This window comes from Camelina sativa, chromosome 9, assembly GCF_000633955.1.
Source record: "Camelina sativa cultivar DH55 chromosome 9, Cs, whole genome shotgun sequence".
NCBI lineage: Eukaryota > Viridiplantae > Streptophyta > Magnoliopsida > Brassicales > Brassicaceae > Camelina > Camelina sativa.
In genome coordinates, this window is record NC_025693.1 from 10,581,877 (window position 1) to 10,594,759 (window position 12,883).

Genomic DNA, 12,883 nt, shown 5'->3' on the forward strand with positions numbered 1-12,883 from the left:
TCGACCGATGCAAGGTTAACTTGCATCGACCGATGCAAGATATGCATCGACCGACGCATGCTTGACATAACACGAAAACCCTNGCATCGACCGACACCAGATGGAGGTTGCGTCGACCGATGCAAGATCTGCCTCGACCTATGCAAGGTTAACTTGCATCGACCGATGCAAGATATGCATCGACCGACGCATGCTTGACATAACACGAAAACCCTAGTTTACGCGCCGTCCTCGCATCTGCATCGACCGACGTACAAAGTGCATCGACCGATGCAATGCCGAGCATCGTTTTCCTCCGAAGCTTCTCGCCGGATCTTTGTTCCTGCAATCACGAAACTCGATCCCAAGCCACAAGAAAGCTTCCTAACGTCCCAAATAACAATCTAACCAGCCTAACAACACATAACAAGCAAATCAGAGAGATCTCTAGCTTAGATAAGCCATGGTCATGCACTTACCTTTGCCAAGACGAATTTGAACCTAACACAAGGAAGAAAACGCTTCTAGGAAGCTCCTACAACGATCCCAGCTACAGATCTCTCCAGGAACAGCCTCAAATCTCCAGAATCACCAAGAACACTCAAGAACTCTTTCTCTCTTTCGTTTTCTCTCAAAAACGGCCCAACAAGACGAATGAGACCAAAAACCGTGTTAAGGGTTTTCCTTTACCCAAAACGTAGCGTTTGACTTAAGTCAAAACGCACAGAATTGAACATGCATCGACCGATGCACCATCTGCATCGACCGATGCAACTCCCAAACCGGGATTCCTGTTCACAGATGTTACAATTCTCCCCCACCAAACTAGATTCATCCTCAAATCTCGAACAACCATTAGCCAAGGACTTCCGTGCAACCGTCTCCACGGCCCGCACTCCTCCGTTTGATCTACAGAAGGTCACCTTTAGGCGATAGACTCACGCTCCAGGCGTCATTTGCTCTCGACTTTTGGACTTTCCTTTACTCATAGGCCTAAACTTTGAGTTTTTATTGGCTCCTCATCAGACCTAAGTCTGCATGCCATAATGTTGGCTCCTCATCGGGCCTAGACCCGCATGCCATAATATATAAGGAACATCCAACTCGTCTCTCGGGTTGCCACCCTACAGCGCGCCCCCGGATCGTCATCCAAAGTCGATATACCAACCATATTCCCAAGTCACAAAGTCTCTGAATATAGCAGTACTAGGAGACCCAAGTCCCCAACAGTCGCGAGCAAACGATTCTCAACACGTCTGAGTCCTATCCCTATCCAGGTTTCCTTCCCGTGGCTCGCGTAAAACATCTCAATGTCCTACCAACCACATATCCCCTCACTGGAATACCACATGACCACACAAGGATCATATACAGGCCACAAGGGCCGCCACAAAGGCCGAACAAAAGTCCTAAAGAGGACCGCCACCAAGGCCAAACAAATGTCCTAAAGAGGACCGCCACCAAGGCCAAACAAATGTCCTAAAGAGGACCGTCACAAAGACACTCTGGCTAAACAGCCCGTCACAAAGACCACACCATGTCTAAAAAGACCGCCACACACTGGCACACTGACTCAAAAGTCCGCCACTAAGGCCACACACAATCCCCTCCAAGGCTCTCCACCGCTAATATGGACAAATTCTAACTCCCGTAAAACTTTCCATATTTAGCACTTTCCATCTTTGGAAACTTCCACTTTTGGAAACTTCTATTTTAGGAAACGTCCCTCCAAAACCCCGCCTCACGGAAACTTTGTACCCCGAACACCACCTCATCTTGTTACTGAGTCGCACAACCAACCACCCCAAGCGACCGAGTAACAAGAGAGATGGGCTGGAATACTCCATTCCCGCTCCAGCCACGGATTACAGATGGGACCAGGCTAAACAAGCTCAAGTCGCGGCTTGCTTCTCATACCACTTCTTGAACCTTGCCTTCATCCTTGCCTCAGGCTCCCAAGTCTGCTCCTCAACACCATCACAGTCCCACAGGACTCTCATCAAAGGAATCTTCTTCTTCCGAAGTTCCTTGATCCTCCTCTCGAGAACCCTCACTGGTCTCGCCTCCAAAGTCAGGTTAGGCTGAAGATCCTCAGGAATTCTTAGCCAACACTCTCTCACCCTCACGGAGACACTTCCGCAACATAGACACATGGAAAACCTTATGGAATGCACGCATAACATCAGGTAACTCTAATCTATATGCCACTGGTCCAACCCGCTCAATCACTCTGAATGGACCCATATACCTCGGACTCAACTTAGTCTCTGACAATGACCTGTTTGGACCCCGCAACATGGCCATCTTGAGGTACACTCTGTCTCCTACCTGAAACTCAAGATATCTCCTCCTCCTATCAGCATAACTCATCTGTCTATCCTGAGCCTCCTTCATGTTCAGCTTGAGAACCTGAATCTTCTCTGAGGTCTCCTGAACAAAACTAGCACCAAACATGCTCCTCTCCCCCACCTGAGTCCAGCATAATGGTGTACTACATGGCCTCCCATACTAAGCCTCATAAGGAGCCATCTTAATACTCGCATGATAACTGTTGTTGTAAGCTAACTCTACCAGGTTCATGTGATCTGCCCAATGGCCACCCCAATCCAACACAGACATCTTCAGCAAATCCTCCAACGTCTGGATCGTCCTCTCAGACTGCCCATCTGTCTGGGGATGATAAGCTGTACTCATATGCACCTTAGTGCCCATCTCTGCCTGAAAAGCCTTCCAGAACACCGAAGTGAACTTAGAATCCCTGTCAGACACAATGCTCGCTGGCACCCCATGCAATCTGACTATCTCTCTCACATACTTCTTAGCCAAGACCGCTGCTCCATCAGTCTTCTTAATGGCCAGAAAATGTGCTGACTTAGTCAACCGGTCCACAATGACCCAAATAGCATCAAAGGTCCGTGACACTGGCAAACCCACCACAAAATCCATGGTGATCATATCCCACTTCCACTCAGGAATGGGTAAACTCTTCAGTAACCCGCCAGGAACCTGATGCTCAGCCTTCACTAGCTGACACACATCACACCTCGAAACCCAACTAGCTACATCCTTCTTCATCCCGACCCAATGATAGTACCTCTTGAGATCACGGTACATCTTAGTCGCTCCTGGATGAATGGACAACTTGCTCGCATGAGCCTCTCTCAGAATCTCCTGTCTCAACTCCTCATCCTTGGGCACACAAACCCGACCGTGCACCAAGATAGTACCATTATCTGAGACCTGATACTCTGAATCCACATCCTTAGAGGCATTCACCAGCCCCAAATCCTTCTCCTGAGCCAACCGCACTCTACTCAGAAGATCTGCTCTATCTACTGCTTCCAAACCCAACGGTTCCTGTGAAACAGCACATAAGCTCAACGCACTGATCTCCCCTACCAGAGACTCCATCTCCTGCTCCTGAGCCGAAGCTACCCTCTTCCGACTCAGAGCATCTACAACCGTGTTAGCCTTACTAGGATGATAGGCTATCTCCTAATCATAATCCACCACAAGCACCATCCACCGCCTCTGTCTCAAATTCAGTTCAGGCTGAGTGAATATATACTTCAGGCGGTTATGATCTGTAAACACCTGTACCTTTGCACCATAAAGATAAGATCTCCAAATCTTCAGGGCAAAAACTACAGCACCCATCTCCAAGTCATGAGTAGGATAGTTGCCTTCAAAAATCAGAAAATCAAAATAATTTCTTCAAAAACGCAAACTCACATTTTTCCACCAAAAACATAAAATCAGATTTTCCGCCAAAATCGTAAAGTCAAATTTTCTCGCCAAAAACGCAAAATCACATTTTCCCACCAAAACCGCAAATTCACATTTTCCCGCCAAAAACGTAAAATCACATTTTCCAGCCAAAAAATACACAAAATCATATTTTCCCGCCAAAACGCATAATCTAATTTTTCCGCTAAGCCTGCAATATCACATTTTCCCAACAATACCGTAAAATCATAATTTCCCTCCAAAATCGCATAATCACAATTTTTCCGCCAAAATTGCAAATCACATTTCCGCTAAAATTATAAAAACATATTTTTTTCTGCCAAAGCAAATTTACATTTTCCCACCAAAATGTAAAAATTACAATTTTGTCAAAAGCGCAACAAAGATTCTTGAAATTGAAATTTATAAATGCCAAAAATAATAATATTGATAATAGGATTTTTAGAACTTTTGTTTGGTATTGAATACAAATATATTCATATATATATATATATATATATATATATTTTAGATCAGTAATTAAAATTAGTATGGTCAAGATTAAGATTTAAAAAAGTATTAAATCAAAACATGGGCATATTAGTCATTTTTCTATTCAAATCCATTTAGATGATAATGTAAATAAACCAATAGGATTTTTAAAAATACTTTTTTCGATGTCATTTTACAAAAATACCCTTTTAGGGTGTTCATTTTCAAAAATAATCCTTTTAAATACATAAAATGATAAAATTCTAAACCCTAAACCCTACCCCCTAAAAACTACATCCTAAATGTAAAATATTAGAACCTAAACTTAAAAAAAAATTCTAAAAATTAATTTAACATATTGTAATTTTGTAAAAAATGATAAAAATAAAAATGTTCAAAAAAAGATATTTTTTGAAAATGAATATTCAAAAAGAACATTTCTAACAAATTATCATAAACTAAACAAACTCATTTGCATTTAAATACATCATCTAAATGAACTATTTTTTTATTTTGTTTGTTAGGTCATTTGACATTAAAATGAATTATTTAAATTGATTATTTAGATGAAACAAACAGGGCCCTAGACTTAGTAAGTTGCCCATCAACTGTCCATATAATAATCAAAAGTTCTAGACCCATTCGAAGGCTGGTTTAATCTTAACCGGTCAAATTTTTTGTTGTTTCGATTCGGTTGGGTTTAAAAATCTCTAAGGGGGGGTTATTGGATCCTTGATTTTAATGGATTTAGAAATCCTTATAAGATTTGGAAATCCACATGGAATCCATGGATTTTTAAATCAAATAATATGGATTTGAAAATCAAATAATGTGGATTTGAAAGTCAAAGAAAGTGGATTTGAAAATCCTAGAGAATAGAATTCAACATTTATAAAAGGAAAATAGAATTTATAAAAATAATCTCTCATGTATCACTCTCAAGTGAATCAGTCAACATGTTTGATGTTATTGTCTCTCTCCACTAATTGGCATATTTTCTTTGTTGTTCTTGGGTTGTAAGAACAAAGAGAGGTTTGAAAAAAAAGTTCTTAATTTGAAAAAAAATGTTCGTTACGATGCAGTTAAAGTGATTCACCAGTTAGGAATGAAAGAAGTCTTTGTTAGCATGTTGACTGATGAGCGTTATGGTTGGATTAAGCGTAACGTGATGGTGCTAATTATTATTACTGACTATCACTGGCCGAAGAACACCTTTTCTGCTTTCTCATTAAAGAATTTCTTTCTCTCAGTATTGTTATGTCTGGTCTTATAGGTGTAATTCTTCATGATCTTTTTGTCGTTGGTTTGCTATTACAATAATGCAGAAATATTATGTTTAATATTACGATAATATTATGTTTAATATTACATTTCATGATCTGTATGCTTTTACGTTTCATTATCGTTGGTTTAATATTACGTCAATTGTATATAGGCGTACAATGTCCTTATGTTCAATTATTAACAATTGTCTGCATTTGGTTTTGCAGAGCTGTTGCATCTGCTTGACTAGATATGGAGATGACAAAGATGTAAGAGAGCTGCCATGCGCACATGTCTTCCATGTAGACTGTGTAGAAAAATGGCTTAAAATCAATATTACGATAATGCAGAGAGGAAAAATATGTTTGTTATTATGATAATTCTGTATGGTTTGCTATTATACGTAGGGGTTGTTTTTTTTTTTCCAAATCCACCCAAATAACTAGGTCGAGACCAAGGATTTCCAATTCCTATATTTACAAGTAAAACATCTTTTCAAATCCATCTAAATCCAATATGAAATCAAATCCATACTCAAATCTTTAATAATGAATAAGGGGTCATTTTAATTAGGATTTAGAATTCATAGATCCAATAACATAGAATTTTAAAAAATATTTTAAAATGAATGATTGAATAACACATGATTTAACTTGGGTTTCTAAATCCATTAAAATCAAGCATCCAATAACCCCCTAAATCCCTTTATTCGTCTTTCCTTAAAGATACTTTTAAAACAAATAAACAAAGAGAAAGCCAAAAACCCAATCTGTCATTGATGCTCGAGAATTACATTCTCTCAATTGAAAGATCAGTTCTCTGTTTCTCAGGTAAAGAAGTTGGAAATTTTGATTTGCGTGCGATCAGATTATATCGTTTTTGTTCTGATGTTGAATTCTTAAAACCTCTTCCCTTTTTTTTTATTTCGTTTTCAAGATTACCCATTTGAACAAAACAATGGAACAAGGTCACGGAGAAGTGAAAAAGAGAGTAGCTTTTGTCCTAATCGATGGTTTAGGAGATGTATCAATACCAAAATTAGGTTACAAAACTCCATTACAGGCAGCAAATATACCTAATCTAGATGCAATTGCATCAGCTGGGATCAATGGTTTGATGGATCCAGTTGAAGTTGGATTAGGATGTGGTAGTGACACAGCTCATCTCTCTCTCATGGGTTATGACCCAAGGGTGTATTACAGAGGTCGTGGTGCGTTTGAGTCTATGGGTGCAGGATTAGCAATGTCACCAGGTGATATAGCTTTCAAGGTTTGTGGTGCTTTTAATCTTCTTGTTTCATAACATTGTTTTGTCATTTATAGTTTGTGAGGACCCTGTTTTTGTTATTGCAGTCTAATTTTGCAACTTTGGATGAGAAATCTGGAATTGTTGTTAGTAGGAGAGCTGATCGACATTTCGAAGAAGAAGGTCCTATACTTTGTGCAGCTCTTGATGGCATGAAACTTGCATCTTTCCCTGAGTATGAAGTGAGAGTCAGGTTGCAAAATGTTTTCCTGAAGCTTTGTTGATTTTGGGTGGCTTGTGTTTTTCTTGGCTAAAGGTTGGCTTTTTTTTTTATGTTTGTTCCTATAGATATGCAACGGAGCATAGATGTGGTGTGGTTGTAAAAGGGCCAAGACTTAGTGGGAATATATCTGGAACAGACCCACTGAAAGATAACCGTTTGCTTCTTGAGGCTAAACCTTTGGATGAATCAGAAGAAGCCAATCACACTGCTAAAGTAGTTAACGAGTTATCCAGGGAGATATCACGCATTCTTGTTTCCCACCCGATTAATTCAGAGAGAGCTGCACAAGGCAAGAATATTGCCAATCTCGTCCTTTTACGAGGCTGTGGTATTCGAATCGAGGTCTGTGTTTCAGAATCCTATTGCCTCTCGTAGAAATGCTTATTAGTGCTTTCATGTATCATCATCTCTGTTTACGGGTTTTGTATATATTTAGGTACCCCCTTTTCAAGAGAAGCACGGCTTGTGGCCGTGTATGGTAGCACCAACAAAGATTATTGCCGGACTTGGTATGTCTCTTGGTATTGACATTCTAGAAGCTCCAGGAGCCACTGGAGATTACCGGACGCTTCTGACATCGAAAGCAACTGCTATAGCCAATGCGCTCTCAGCTCCAATGAATCCCTGCCCTAATGTCTTTGTACCGGGAGAGGACGGGCACAAACCAGGAAGATCAGATGGTTATGATTTCGGCTTCCTTCACATAAAGGTAACGACCTTTTTTCTGTCTTTTATCACAAAAAATCAACGATCCTGTCTGATTTTATATTCTTGCAGGCTATAGACGATGCTGGCCATGACAAGGCGACAATGTTCAAAGTTCGAGGTTTAGAAGCTGTGGATAAGGCGATACGTCAGCTTGCTAAGCTTCTATGGCAAGCTGAGTCTTGTACAAATTACCAGTATTTCTTATGTGTGACTGGTGATCATTGTACTCCTGTTGAGTATGGAGACCACAGCTTCGAGCCTGTCCCATTCACAATGTGCCGATTAAGAGACTTTGTGAGCGCAGTTGGAGGAGAATCAGTTCTATTAGAGACGTCTTTGGACCCTTTTCCACTTCCAACGGTTGTGGAATCAGGTGAAGTTGTCACCGGAAAAGAAGAAGACAGTGGGAGTAGGGAAGCTCTTCCAGCAATTGGTGGAGATTCAGTTGCAGAGCTGAATGAGACTGCAGCTGCAAGAGGATGTCTTGGCCGTTTCCATGGCGGTGAAATGATGGGAGTCATCACTAAGTTTCTTAAACTAGAGGTATGATTTTATTTTCGCATTTTTCTTTGAGAATATTGGAAGTGTAATAAATCAAACTCTTGACAATATAGGTTTAGTTATTGTCGTTCCAAGTTGAAACATATCTAATCCGGTTCTTTTGGTTTTATTTACATCACTTTTTTCCTATAAGGATTTGATTGGTAAGATGGTTCCAACGAGGACAAAGAGTTTGTTAAGCTTCCAGTGATACATTCAAAAACTAAATTACCAAAAGATATCATCCGATAACAAAAACCTAATTTCATAACAAACAAGTAGATAATGCGGTAATATTGGTGTTCACAAATTCTCATCTCTTCTGGAAATTCAGAGTCTTAACAGAGAAAGCATAAATAAATACAAAAAACAAAGAGAAAGCAATGAGGGCAAGTGAAACAACCCACAAGAAGCTGTATTCGTAACCATAATAATTTTTCATGAACTCAACAACCTTCTCACCCGTATCGAGCTGCGTCTCTACATCCCCGTATTGAGCTATTGTCGCTCCGTACAATCCCCACCACCCTGGACACACGTACGTGAACCATCTTAACCATACCGGCATTCTCTGCAAAATATTTCAATATCCATTTAATTGTGAATATTTTTGTTAAAACATTTTTAAAAAGAGGCTCGATAACTAAGGGTTGGTTACTTACTGGGCGAGGAATAGCAAATCCTGAAAAGACGTTCCATGATGTGGATATGATACCATTGAGTATCGAAGCGATTTCTTGATTAGGACTTACGGCCATGACCATAAAACCAGTGTATATAGAGTACAAGACGCTGATGAAGGTAAAGAATATGTTCAACAAAAATTTGGAAGCTGTCCATTCATATCCTATCATCCCGTAGACGATAGCTCCATAGATACAAGCTTGAGCCATTGTATATGGAATCTCGATTATCACCTTCAAAATGGTTTTCATGTTTTCAAGATTAGAAACCAAAACATGCATATGATAGGATTAATTGGTACAGAAATGAAGTACCTGTGAAAATGCATAGGGTAGAGCCGAGTACATTCCAGCACCGGCTTCTCGATAAAAAACAGTACGTTCAGCCATAGCGACAGGACGCACAGTTGCCGCACTTTGTGAGCTTAAGAAGCCAATAGTAGTTGACATTGCACCTACACTGTTGAAGATATCTTGTCTTGTTGCTTTTCTTTTGCCGAGGCTCCAAAAGATGACTCCATACATGATTNCCACCACCCTGGACACACGTACGTGAACCATCTTAACCATACCGGCATTCTCTGCAAAATATTTCAATATCCATTTAATTGTGAATATTTTTGTTAAAACATTTTTAAAAAGAGGCTCGATAACTAAGGGTTGGTTACTTACTGGGCGAGGAATAGCAAATCCTGAAAAGACGTTCCATGATGTGGATATGATACCATTGAGTATCGAAGCGATTTCTTGATTAGGACTTACGGCCATGACCATAAAACCAGTGTATATAGAGTACAAGACGCTGATGAAGGTAAAGAATATGTTCAACAAAAATTTGGAAGCTGTCCATTCATATCCTATCATCCCGTAGACGATAGCTCCATAGATACAAGCTTGAGCCATTGTATATGGAATCTCGATTATCACCTTCAAAATGGTTTTCATGTTTTCAAGATTAGAAACCAAAACATGCATATGATAGGATTAATTGGTACAGAAATGAAGTACCTGTGAAAATGCATAGGGTAGAGCCGAGTACATTCCAGCACCGGCTTCTCGATAAAAAACAGTACGTTCAGCGATAGCGACAGGACGCACAGTTGCCGCACTTTGTGAGCTTAAGAAGCCAATAGTAGTTGACATTGCACCTACACTGTTGAAGATATCTTGTCTTGTTGCTTTTCTTTTGCCGAGGCTCCAAAAGATGACTCCATACATGATTCCAACAGCAGCCCCGAAACTGAGACGCACTGCGTTATAAGGAACATTTCTCCAATATGACTTGTGCTGTTTCCACAAGCAAGCTTGGAACTGAGTGAAATAGGATGTTGAATATTTTGTTGAGAAATGAATGTCTTGTGCATGAGGAGGAACCACGTTCAATTCCTTAATTAAATCTTTGTTTCTCCTGGCATCCATAGACAAACAATACTTATGAGATTTTTCAAGACTCGAGCAATGTTTTTTATGAATGCAACTCCACTTACATGTAAAGGCTTGAGTTTTTGTATATTTGAGCAAATCTGACACCAAGAACATCTTCTTTTGCCTTTGTTGTAACTTCAAGGGCCCATGTTGCTGGATTGTAACCTTCCTTTATTTTTCCTACTCCTCTTATTCCCTAAAAAGTATCTTGTTCAGTTATTGTGAGGAACGAGATGGTGTTAATCGAATAACTTCACTTATTATCTTTTACCTCAAAATATTCAATTAGTTGAGAGGAATGGTGGCCAATTGGACCAACATAGATCTCTTCTCCTCCTCTTGTCAACAAGAAAAGCTAAAAAAAATGAAAGTTAGGTGCATAGCTAAAGATAGAAGTAGTAAAAACACAAAGAGTAAAAATTCTGAGTTACCTCATCAAAGGATTCAAAAATATCGATACTCGGCTGATGAATGGTACATACAACAGTTCTTCCAGTGTCAACAGTGTTTCTAACAGTCCTCATGACAATTGCGGCCGCTCTTGCATCCAATCCAGATGTTGGCTCATCCATGAATAGAATAGAAGGATTGGCTACAAGCTCTACTGCAATTGTCATTCTTTTTCTTTGCTCAGTCGAAAGCCCACTAACTCCCACATGTCCAACCAACATCTCCCTCAATGCTTTTAACTCTATCAATTCCATCACCTCTTCAATAAAGAGCTGAAACGTTTCTATGTTAGTTAATTATATGGTTTCTTGAATCTTATAACGGTGATCTTTTGATTATACTATTATATAACTAAAACACTTAATTTTACTTCTCGAGTATGTGTGTCAATATTAGGGGGCAACCTTAACCACGCAGAATAAAGAAGAGACTCATAGACTGTTAATAGAGGGGAGTGGATGTCAGATTGTTCACAATAACCCGAAACACGGGCAAAGGTATCCTGTTTTTTAGGAACTCCAGAAACATGTATATCTCCGTGAATGTATCCTGTGTTCTTACGCCCGGCTAAAACATCCATCAAAGTAGTTTTGCCTGCGCCACTCACGCCCATAAGTGCAGTAAGAACACCCGGCCTAAAAGCACCGCTTAATCCATTCAATAGTACCAGTTTATCCTCTGCTATGCCCTTTTCTTTCATCTCCTACAAAATCCTCTTTATAAAAATTATATACTTGAGTCTTTGAATAATCTCTTACGCTTATTGAAAATGTTATTCACATACCTTGGGAGTATCAACAGAATATGTGATGTTCTCAAACGTCATGTATAGAGGCTTGAATGGTATAAGAACTTTTTTGTCGTTGCAAGTTCTCGTTGTTGCCACTCCTACATATTTTTAACCATTTTTGTGATCATGATTTTTTTAAAGGAGATGAAAAGAGAGAATGATTGCGTCGTTCTTGAATAGTTTTTACCCGTTATAATATTGTTGCTATCAGTCTCTCCACATTCATCTGGTATAACGGCATACTTGGATACTCCATATTCTACAAAAGTAAAAAAATTTACGTTTAAAAGTATTGATCTAATACATAGATGTAGGAAGAGTAAGTGAGGACACTCACGTTTAAGATAAGCCAGACTCAAAGATGTAATAACGTTGGACATGATTGTAGATACGATCAATGCTAAAAGTCCAATCCAATACCAGTAAGTTTCTACAAAAAATCCTCGCGATTTTAAGACCGCAACTCCTAGACCCTGCATATATTACATAGTAAAGTTTGGATCCGAAAAACTGTGTTGACAACTTAAGAAACGGTTTCCAGAAAATTACATCTTTCCAGGACTTGCTACGGAATTCGTTAACCGAAACAGCTGTCTGTATATACATCATTGGTGATGTCCAATACGCCCATGTTAACCATTTGTGCACTTGATCTGCGCATCACAATGCATCACTAATTAGCTTATGGATCATACACTTAAAGAATGAATATGGACAACAACAACCTCCTTAAAACTTACTTCGCGACAACACATAGCCGCTGAATGTCATTAGCCACATCACAGCAAGACATCCCATTGTGTTTGCAACCACATGATTTCGAGTCACTGCACCGATGCACCGAAATAGTCCATACGACATTTGTCCGCACAATGCTAGAACTAAATAATGTTTAAAGATCCTATAGTAACAGAAACAAAAAAAGAGCAATTAATAGTAAAAATATATAGAGCAAAGAAAAAACTTATGGTTCGTTAAGACAAGCTTACGATGTGATGGTAAAATCATATCCAATGAAGTAATAAGTAAAGAAGACCACAATGAAGACTTCAACGAAGGATAAAGGGAAGGTTATGATTGAGGTTGGTAATGAGAAGGTCCATGATGGGTAAAAGCTGAAATGGCGTTGCTTGTAGAACACTGGAAGCTTATCAATAGTCATGGGAAGTTCGAAAAAACCAGAGAATACAATCATTTGCACTTCCAAATAGATAGCTCCCATGTATATGATTCCATCCTCTACCGTACTGTGATGTTCCTTTTGTTGTGAAAACACAACTGTGATTATAACTGCATTGA

At 39.4% G+C, this 12,883-nt stretch overlaps 4 protein-coding genes across 4 annotated transcripts in view; 1 reads left to right on the plus strand and 3 right to left on the minus strand.

Annotated features, from left to right (window-relative positions):
* On the plus strand, window positions 6,179-8,404 carry LOC104710821 (probable 2,3-bisphosphoglycerate-independent phosphoglycerate mutase). Its single transcript, XM_010427481.1, has 6 exons — window positions 6,179-6,290; window positions 6,397-6,729; window positions 6,813-6,958; window positions 7,054-7,330; window positions 7,425-7,697; window positions 7,766-8,404. Exons 2-6 carry the CDS (start codon window positions 6,418-6,420, stop codon window positions 8,243-8,245), a joined length of 1,488 nt encoding a protein of 495 aa, XP_010425783.1. The 5' UTR covers window positions 6,179-6,290; window positions 6,397-6,417; the 3' UTR covers window positions 8,246-8,404.
* LOC109126652 (ABC transporter G family member 38-like) lies at window positions 8,533-9,436 on the minus strand. Its single transcript, XM_019230424.1, has 3 exons — window positions 9,235-9,436; window positions 8,899-9,153; window positions 8,533-8,807 (listed from the first exon to the last, which is right to left on the minus strand). Exons 1-3 carry the CDS (start codon window positions 9,367-9,369, stop codon window positions 8,550-8,552), a joined length of 648 nt encoding a protein of 215 aa, XP_019085969.1. The 5' UTR covers window positions 9,370-9,436; the 3' UTR covers window positions 8,533-8,549.
* On the minus strand, window positions 9,375-12,231 carry LOC109126392 (ABC transporter G family member 38-like). Its single transcript, XM_019229912.1, has 10 exons — window positions 12,134-12,231; window positions 11,922-12,057; window positions 11,772-11,843; window positions 11,579-11,682; window positions 10,776-11,497; window positions 10,616-10,699; window positions 10,407-10,540; window positions 9,928-10,327; window positions 9,592-9,846; window positions 9,375-9,500 (listed from the first exon to the last, which is right to left on the minus strand). Exons 5-10 carry the CDS (start codon window positions 11,046-11,048, stop codon window positions 9,375-9,377), a joined length of 1,272 nt encoding a protein of 423 aa, XP_019085457.1. The 5' UTR covers window positions 11,049-11,497; window positions 11,579-11,682; window positions 11,772-11,843; window positions 11,922-12,057; window positions 12,134-12,231.
* The window catches only part of LOC104710822 (ABC transporter G family member 38-like), a 6,366-nt gene continuing 6,351 nt past the window's right edge, over window positions 12,869-12,883 (minus strand). The window contains exon 17 of the mRNA XM_019229913.1: window positions 12,869-12,874. Coding sequence (XP_019085458.1) covers window positions 12,869-12,874 — 6 coding nt within the window. The remainder of the gene's footprint in view (window positions 12,875-12,883) is intronic.

Coding starts and splice junctions, on each gene's coding strand:
- LOC104710821 (XM_010427481.1), top strand. CDS start 6,418: ATGGAACAAGGTCACGGAGAAGTGAAAAAGAGAGTAGCTTTTGTCCTA. Junction 6,730..6,812: donor CAGGTGATATAGCTTTCAAG/GTTTGTGGTGCT, acceptor TTGTTATTGCAG/TCTAATTTTGCAACTTTGGA. Junction 7,331..7,424: donor GCTGTGGTATTCGAATCGAG/GTCTGTGTTTCA, acceptor GTATATATTTAG/GTACCCCCTTTTCAAGAGAA.
- LOC109126652 (XM_019230424.1), bottom strand. CDS start 9,369: ATGTCAACTACTATTGGCTTCTTAAGCTCACAAAGTGCGGCAACTGTG. Junction 9,154..9,234: donor TACCCTATGCATTTTCACAG/GTACTTCATTTC, acceptor ACCATTTTGAAG/GTGATAATCGAGATTCCATA. Junction 8,808..8,898: donor GATTTGCTATTCCTCGCCCA/GTAAGTAACCAA, acceptor AATATTTTGCAG/AGAATGCCGGTATGGTTAAG.